Source organism: Nestor notabilis, unplaced genomic scaffold (genome assembly GCF_000696875.1).
Source record: "Nestor notabilis isolate BGI_N333 unplaced genomic scaffold, ASM69687v1 scaffold13886, whole genome shotgun sequence".
Taxonomy (NCBI): domain Eukaryota; kingdom Metazoa; phylum Chordata; class Aves; order Psittaciformes; family Psittacidae; genus Nestor; species Nestor notabilis.
The window spans coordinates 83,165-92,380 of record NW_009933415.1 but is presented as its reverse complement, the minus strand read 5'-3'; the positions used below and the strand labels follow the sequence as shown (position 1 = coordinate 92,380).

The 9,216-nt window shown below is 38.6% G+C and overlaps 1 protein-coding gene across 1 annotated transcript in view; it reads left to right on the top strand.

The window, feature by feature from the left end:
- The first annotated feature begins 3,644 nt into the window (after window positions 1-3,644).
- Window positions 3,645-9,216, top strand: part of ASB7 (ankyrin repeat and SOCS box containing 7) — a 21,844-nt gene continuing 16,272 nt past the window's right edge. The window contains exons 1-2 of the mRNA XM_010016876.1: window positions 3,645-3,743; window positions 6,890-7,150. Of these exons, the coding sequence (XP_010015178.1) occupies window positions 6,940-7,150 (211 nt within the window). The 5' untranslated portion in view covers window positions 3,645-3,743; window positions 6,890-6,939. The remainder of the gene's footprint in view (window positions 3,744-6,889; window positions 7,151-9,216) is intronic.

The following is a 9,216-nucleotide window of genomic DNA, read 5'->3' as shown; positions in this document are numbered from 1 at the left end:
TCCAGCGTTTGCTTACAGAATGATATTATCACAGTGAAAAACTTGCTTTATCCACTGAAGCCATCCAATGAATTTTGTCCATGTGGATTCTTTTAGGCTATATTAAAAAGAAATGCAGAGAAAATGCTAGTTTCCCAGAGATGGTTGAATGAAATAAACTCTGTAAGCAGCACTCATTTTATTCCTCAGCTATGCTATGAGTGTTAGGGCTTAAGTGACTGCTTTAATGTGGTTTGGACTAGCCATTGTTTTCTGCTGCTGTCATTCTATGGAATATTGGTGTTTGGATTCTTATTAGCAAGTCATGTTAAAATACGTAAGTCTTACACAATAACACTTGCTCCGAATTATTATTTACTTTTAAAGCCAAGCTTTCATCTGACTTTTAGTTGTTTAAAACTTAGTAACAGCACCGCTGTAAGTTGGAAGAGAGATTGTATTTGATGCTTGGTACCAGAGAATCACCAAGCATGCTGCAGAGCACAAGCTCCCTGCAGTTTGTCAGTGTGCATCTTGAGGGAGACTTGTGGCTGTGTGACCCTGATACAGCAATCTCTACTGAAAAACATTTGTAAGGCCTTGCTGTAGCACTAGCATTGATGAGGTCCTTGATTTGGAAGGATTTGCAGTATTTTCTTCGCTGGGCTCTGCTTGTGGTTAGGGTGGCCAGTGCATGGGGGGGAATCTTGAGGATGGTTAATAGCTGATGTGGTACCAGTGCTTTCTGAAGGTGAGGTCTCCTCTTGTGCTTTCCTGTTTGCAGACCTGAAGTTATTTGAGCTGGGTGATTTCACTACTTCTCCATCTGGCCCAAAAGTCAGAGCCCACAACCCCTCTGTGAAGTGGGTGATAGTTGGTAAAACGATACCTCTGTCCTTCAGTTTGAGCCACCTGCAGAATATAACAACACAGCAGCTGCTTATTAGTATATAGCACCACGAGGCAGCATCATACAGTGCTATCAACACCTGAAGTTGATGGAGGGCTTGTAGATTAACTAGTTATTTTAAATGTAGTATGTCCAAGCTATGAGGTGGAATTACACAAGCTCTGATGAGAAGTGTGTAACTTCTAATGACCGCTTATAAAGAGTGAAGGCTTCTTCCCTTTGAAGTAGCTGTTCCTCTGTGAGGTTTGGGATTCATGCACTGTTAACTCTTTGCTTTTCAGAGCCAGCAATTTGCGTGTGTTGCTTGGTGATTTTCATCCTGGCCACTTTGGTCCCTCACTTGGTGTCTGTCTGGGATGTAGCATAGAACATCTAGCAGAAAATGTATTCAGGATTACAAGGCTCTGTGAAATTTTAATATTTCACATGTTATTTGCAAACTTTGATTGTGATATGAGAACACAAGTGATTGCTGCCTTACTTTCTTGTCTGAAGAGCTCCTGAAATAGGAAGTTGAGTGACAGATGAAGATGATAGTTGCATTTAGGTTTTCTCAAACACATATTGACCATTTTTAAAATGCCATTTGAGTGAGAACACATTTAGTTTGAGTTTTGAAATGGGTGGGAGAAGTGGGTTGTGAGAATAGTGAATGCTAATGTGATTATCCTTTTTTAATTTTATTTGATTTAAATGTCTTGGAATACTTCAACCACAGACACCTAGGACCTACACTGATTAGTCTATGCTGGATATTAAATGTCATGGGTAAGGGTATGCTTTCCTTGTGGTATAGAGTTATGCAAACATCAGTAAATTATAGTCCTGTTTCTGCTCTTGGATGTGTAATTTTAGGGTACAGGAATCAGGTCTATCTGTTAGGCCATAAGAATGAGCAAAATATTGTATTAGAAAGTCTTCCTTTTAGTACCAACCTTGAATTTTCCTTAAAGTAACTGTATACATATGTCAGAATTAATTTTCCACATGATGTTTGCAGTGACTTTAATGAAGTGACACGTTGATGTAGGAAAGTCTAAGATCTCTTTGACAGCATGAGACATTATCAATAGGTAATGAAGATGTTTATCTTATTTTTTTTAGTGTGCTACTTCTACTATAATTATTAGTATTTTAAGCAAACTTTAAGTCATTGAGTAAGTGAGCTTTACTGTCACTAAATATGACTCCTTTTTATTAAAGTTGCAGATCTTACTCTTGCCATATGCAGCTAATTTTCCTTTGGGGGGGGAAAAAAGCTTGTTACTTTTTTAGTGGAGCAATCTGTTACCTTGTCTGTAGTCTGTGAAGTCAGTGCAATTCTAATTTGCATTAGCTAATAAAAAATGTGTGGGTTTTAAAGTGAAAATCATGCAAAAATGGGGGAAAAAGAAGGTGAACTAACGACTGATCATCTATGCAAAAAAAACAAGACTAGAAATGTGATCAAATTAGGTCATGGCAGTGCAGTTTTGTGCAGGGCTGTGAGCATATCTGCAGACCTTGTATGTTTTATCTTGGGAAGCAAAGCTCTTGGAAAATGTGCATAAGAGGGATGAAGAGAGCTTTTTTTCATCCTTCTCTTCTGAGCTATCATTGGGAAAGCAAGATTTGATGTTGCATTAAGCGACAGAAATTTTAACTTAAGCTAAAATCTGCACAGTTCATGTAATTGTTCTGGTGCAATTCATTTGCAGGAAAAACAAGTCACAGCTGGTTTTGTGTGACCTGCTATACAATGAAGTAATTAATGCTTTTATTATTTATTATACTGTTGCAGTGCTCACATGTGGTAAGGGGTCCTGTTGTGAGAAGCTTGCAGCCAAAGTGACCAAAAGGTCAGACAGAGGTGTACAAAGAATTAATGAAGTAACATTGATGAGTATGGGCTCTCAACAGTGCTGTGAGAAATGGTCAAGCATCGGGGCTGGTCATGTTAACTGCAGATGATGAAGAAGGGGGATAAGGAGGGCTAGTCTGGAGGAGGAAACTGGGTAGGGACTGTAACTGATGTTGAGTAAAGTTTGATTCTAGTTCTTATATATGAAAGGGTGAAGATTTCTAAGGTGGTGGTATTGCTTGTTTTGTGAAGGTATCTTTACCTGTTTGTGGAATGTGTGTTAGCCTGACCTATCATGTGAGGGAGACACAACTGGTGGCACTACAAGTCCAATTGAAGGATGGAGAAGTCAGTGCTCTGTATCGTCAGGTTTCATCCTTTGGATAGGGAAGCGTAGATGGATGGAGGTTTAAAAAAGGAAACAAAACCCAACAAACCACAAAACCACCCAAACAAACAAAAAACCACAAAAATGGGTTGAGAAGGAACTAAATGGATTCTGAAGGTTTTTCCTGGCATCTGACTCCCGCAGGGAGACATTGAGCAGTCGGGCAGAAATACCTACAGTGACCTTTGCATCCATTTTTGTTCCATGGCAGGAGCAGATACATATAATCCTTGGAAAACAGTTTAGGCCATTTCTTCAAGGTTTACTCCAAAGAGGAAGCACATCTCTCCTTTCTCTTATCTTGCATAAAATATTCTCTGTAGCCTTTTTCTCATCTGGCAGAAGCAAACTCTCCCCACCCCAACCTCTGAAGGACTGTTTGGTAATGAAAGAAAACATGCTTCAGGGCTTTTTCTGGCATAACTGCATTAAAACATAGCATTCCAGTGCAGGCACAAAGTAGAAGTAAGTAGAAATCTCTCACTTTTACTCCTTGCAACTAATAAGAAATACCATTCTTTTTTAAGGGGCAGCAGGTTGTTTGACACACATGGGCACACAAGATTATGAATAGTGAAGACAATGGCGAGCGGGACATCCATCAGAGAGTAACAACCTCATATAAGGTAACTCAGGAACACACTGAATTTGTCCTGTTGTACTTGCAAAATCAATTAAGTAGTTGGTGTTGTCCTCCATTTTCATGGCACTGCGATCATTATAACCATGAATGTATAGGTACATTTTTATCCCCCTTCTGCTTCATTTAATTCTTTTGCTTGCATGGAGAAAGCCACTATGTAGCAATCCAAATGCATAGTGTGTTCTGAATGAGATTGATTACAGTTGCAAAACATTAAATATTAAATGCCAAATGGCTAATGACTTCCAGTAGTCTTCCTTTCCTCCTTCAAAGATTGATGCTGTAAATGAGGATTTGCAAACAGGAATTTTAAATGATCTATGGAACAGGAGTGGAAATGTTTTCAAAGCTGGTGTGTACCTAGAACTATCCCGAAACCTTTAATGTTATAGTAAAGTAGGCTTGTATGTGATTTGAATTTCTTTGCTTGCCATAGAGGTGAGATAGAAGAGAAGATATTTACAGAAACTGTGCAAGTGATAAAAGGAGCTGCCTTTTATGACTGACTTTGTCTTCTGCTTTGTATGTTTTAGTACTTATGTACTTTAGTACTAGCTAATTTGAATAAGCTCTGGTAGTCACATGCAACATATGGGGCCAGTGCCAACTTTTTATAATGCTGCATTACAAATATACCCACCAGCTGAGAAGTGTGATATAAAGAGCTTTGCTTTTTCTTAACCAACTGTCTTCGTAGATAGTTGCAGGGGGAATGCTGCTGGCCCCTTCAATGAGAAATTCCTTTTTGCTTCATCTGTTTAGTCATCCTATCTCTTTCCTGAACTGTTTTGAGCAATGAGATTGACCTTAATTTTCAAGATCACATGAGGTTTTGCAAGTATTATTCCTTTACAGGAAGGAACTGTAATAATGGCAGTAGAAAGTTTGTTTATATTAACTTTTGATCAGTTTTGGTATCTTGTTTTTGTACACATTCAGAATGTAAGGCTAAAGGGGCGTATTGATTTTTATTTCTTTAAAGATCTCCCCCTGACTTATTACCAGTTAGATTTGATCCGTTTTCACCTGTAAATCCAAGGGAAGATCTTGTTCTCGTAGTTGGAATTCCATTAACAGAACTGTTAGTGGTGTGATGCAGAATGAAGTCAAGCTCACTGTCGTATAGGTGAGCATGTTCTGAAGTGCTAATTGGAGTTTAGAAAAAGAGCTTAGCAAAAGCTTATTAGAGCTAATAGAAATACTTCCATTGTCATCAGATTAACCAAGTTTGATTTTTGGACTATGCTGCAAAAGCTGAACTATTGAGTTAGTGATTGCTGGTTTTTAAATCCCCTTTGCTCCCAGTGTCAGATAATGGGGTTCCTACTATAAAACAAAACAAAGCCAGTTCCTAAGCCATGTATAACCTATCGAGCTAAAAACTCTTCCTTTATAACCCTGTGCTGAACTAGTGATTGTTGTCATACATGGTAAGTTGAAGCATTTATAAATGTCAAAGACAAGCTTTTGCTGTGCATAATTTCCATATTTGCAATCTACTTAGGGTCACTGTAGCTACCTGTTAATTATGAGTTTAAATCTCTCCAAGAAGCAGCTAAATAACTGCTTTGCAGTGGGCACAACTAGGCTATAGAAGAGTGAATAGATATCTGCGCCTTCATCTGGAAAGATGTCAGTGATTGATGTTTTCACTTTTCACTTGTCTGTTTCACTTGTCCGTGTGTGTATCTGCATCACACGAGAAGAAGTGCCCAGTGGGGTATGGGGAGCTGATTGCAGTGTCTTCTGGATGACCTAGGAATCATGAGGCTCTGGAAACCCTTATGATACTTACGTAAAAGAAGGTTTAGGTGATGTTGTAGGTTGGCATCCTAATAAAACAAGATTGCTGTAAATTTGAAGTTTAGAATTCACTTTTGTCTTTAGAACTTTACCTTGTGCTTTAATCTTGATTAACTTTACAGGAGTTTAAATACCTTTTTTTTTTTTTCCCCTCTTTTTCATCTTCTAGTTCCATGTTAATATCCATTGCAACAGTGTTTGAATATTTTCTGAGGCTCCTATTGCACAGCATTACCTTTCTCATACCCTGCTTTTGTTCTCTTTCTTCTGATACTCCTTTCCATTCTAGGAAAGGAATATCTGCCTGTTAATAGGAAATTATACACAATATATGTGAAAATGTAAACACTTAACAGACTTTGTGTACTGTGGGAGAGCCCCTGTATACCTGTATGTTTTTTCTTGTGCCCAGCTGGATAGCAGGTAGTACTGCAGATGGGAACTTTTCATACTGAGCATGGAGTATAGTACTTCTTTCTTTCCCAATGTATGCTTGAAATCTAAGCTCTTTCACAATGGCTATTTTAGGTAGCCATTCTACCAAGGTAACTATAAATTGAATTGTTCTGGTATATGTTCTCATGGTGTTTGACAGGCCGATATTAACTGCACTTATGTGTTTTCAGGTCTCATATTATCATGTTTGTGTTTGATTTCTAGAATATAGAGGTTCTTTGCAGTCTTTACGTGCTATTAAAGAAGTCCACAAGCCAAAACACAGACAGTGCACTCTAATTAAAAAAAAAAGGGAGGAGAAGGGGGAGAAATAATTAGTTTTCAGTCTGAACATTAGTGTTACTAATATTCATGTGCTATAGGTCACAGGAAAAGATTATATTATTAAGATGAAAATATTTTCACTGAAGCTTAGAGGTGATACATATTTAGAGAAAAAATAAATATCATAGTTCAGTTGCTCTAGCAATGCAGATTCTGTTCATGCAACAGTTTAGATCATCCATTGTTCCTGGACTTAGTGTTATTAACCATGTTGTGATATTTAAATGAGTGTTAGTTACTGGTGTTTTTCCATTTTACTTGTTCAGAAGCTTTAATTGTGGACTCTTTGTTTGATGCTGCCATTTCTGAAGAAAATCTTTACTATTTATAATGTGTAGCACCCTTTTCTTTTGCAGCTGGTGATGTGAACCATGTAGTATGATTTTGTTAGCAACAGTGAGGTGGTTTGGTTTTTGTCATATATGTAAGATGACTTTGCATATAGAGTGTAAATCTTAGCGTTGTTTTTCCTTAGCACTGACTTTTTTCCTAGCTATCTCTTTCCTAGTCCCACTCCTAATTAATTCATGCTTTATATTGATCCAGGTGACTAGTGTGACCTCATGACGCCTCTGTAAAAGCCAGATTCAGCTAGGATGTTACACCATCACTGTCGGAGAAACCCTGAACTACAGGAAGAGTTGCAGATTCAGGCTGCAGTTGCTGCTGGCGATGTTCACACCGTGCGCAAGATGTTGGAGCAAGGATATTCTCCTAATGGTCGAGATGCCAATGGCTGGACCTTGCTTCATTTCTCTGCAGCAAGAGTGAAAGAGAGATGTGTCCGGGTTTTTCTTGAGCATGGAGGTAAGTTGTCTTGTGGCTGCATCCCTCCGTAGTGAAGCTTTATTTCAAGAACTGATTTGAGTTTGGTATTACTCACTTGGGTGATGATGATTACCCTCAGATGGTATGGTGAGAAATTCTTTTTGCTATTTCTTCTCTCAAGGCCACCTAAAGTTCTAGAAATGGATAGTTTTAACCTTTTAATGTGATACTGGAAAGGAAAAGGAAACATTGGTATATGTTTTCCAGATTCCGATGGGTCCTCCTAAAGAACAGCATCCGCTATTTTAGTGCTGTTCTTATCAAATGAATTCTTATGGGTTTGGTCCCCCTTTTTGATGCTTTACCTATCTGAGGCTGTATGGGCTCCTTATGTGTGTTACAGTATTTGTTAGATGTACAGATCACCCTTAAAATGAATGGCATTAATGGGCTGTGGCATTTGCACAACTCGTGGTGTGTTCCTGAAGAGCAGTAGTGAGATACAGCCTGCACAACTGGACACCCCTTGATACACCTACTACGGATTCTAGCCATATAGTATTGCCAAACCCTCACATCTTTACTGGAAGAGGGGGGAAAAAGGCTACTAAACTGCACTAATAGCTATATTCTACATTTTGCATGTAATATATGTGGATAATCTCAAGCCTTCTGTTTGATAATTCAAAATCCTTATGCTGTAAGGCTAGGGATATGTTGGGTTTAGCTCTAAGCTTGAAAGTGATCTGAAACAAACCCACCCTTATGTATTCCTATGTATTTTTATTGCATGGGTTTTGATATTAAATAGCTGCTGGTGCAGTGTTTTGTTTTCATTTTAGTTGTTACTCTTTCCTACATGAAGTACCAGCTGAATCTGATGCCTTCTGAAAACTGCCTCTAATGAAAAGCTCTTGTTCTGGAAGGAGTCTAGCATTTAATCACCAGGACTAGAAAGTTGAGTAACAAATAGTGTGAGGGTTAGTCATCTACAGCAGCTTTCCTTTAGCTGAGCCTCGCTTCAGAAAATTGGCACTGTTTTGTGCCTTGCCTTGTTTTACCTCAAAACAGACGCATAAAAGATAATGAGTATTTAAAACATACTAATATCACAAATGAGCTATTAAGCAGTGAATGAGCTGACTCTTAAAAGCAGAGTTAATCATGCTTGCCTCATTAGTGAGAGGTTTGTGTCTACCTTTCTTCACACAGTCTTCATCTTTGTCTCAAGAAGTGGATTATTTCGATGCTGGTGCTTAAATCCCTGTGGACCAAAATGATATTGGCATGAAGGAAAAAGTAATTTTCTGGTGTGAGTCTTATGGTAAACAGAGTATTGAACTACCTATATATATATATTAGTAATAAAGAAGGTAGTGAGAGGGTGTGGATGGAGTTCTGGAGGAAAGAGGGAATTGAGATGTTGGTGGGAAGGAAGGGACAACTGGTAATAGTTGTGTCTGTCTACAGGGATGATGAAACTTAGCAGAGCTGGAAATACATTCACAGTACAGGAATGAGAAAACCACACCAGACTGTTGCTGAGGGTAGAGTGCTGTGTCTCCAATTTGAGATGCTGCAAGACTACTGATGTAGTCTTGTGTGGTAGTGGGATGGAGATGGAGTTTGTCTAATAAAAGCTGAGAAGGAATCTGGTCGCTGACCTGGGAATAAAAGGTAGCTTCTTCTGGGAGTCATGACCTGGCTGCTTCCTGCTTTTGCTTTTTTATTTCTCTTCCATCATTGCTCACCAGCAAAGAGCCAGAGGACAGTGTTGTGCATGCAGATTGGATGATTTGAGTGGAGGTGGTGGAACAGGAGGAAGCTTTTTATTATCTGCTGAGCGAGGAGGCACAGATACATGGGGAAAATGCATTAAAAGCCAGTCCAGACTAAAGCATGAAGGCAGCAGAAATACCAACTCGATACAGAGGTAATAGGTCACATAATAAATCTTTAGCAGGTGATGAAAAGGCAGGAAGTTGATCAGAACCACAGAGAAACTTTATTTTCATGAAAAATAGTGAATTTTACTTTCTTCGTGTTTGTCTCATTTTAATAAAGTGAAGATTCTATGAAGCTAGCTCTTTCCACCCATAGAAACA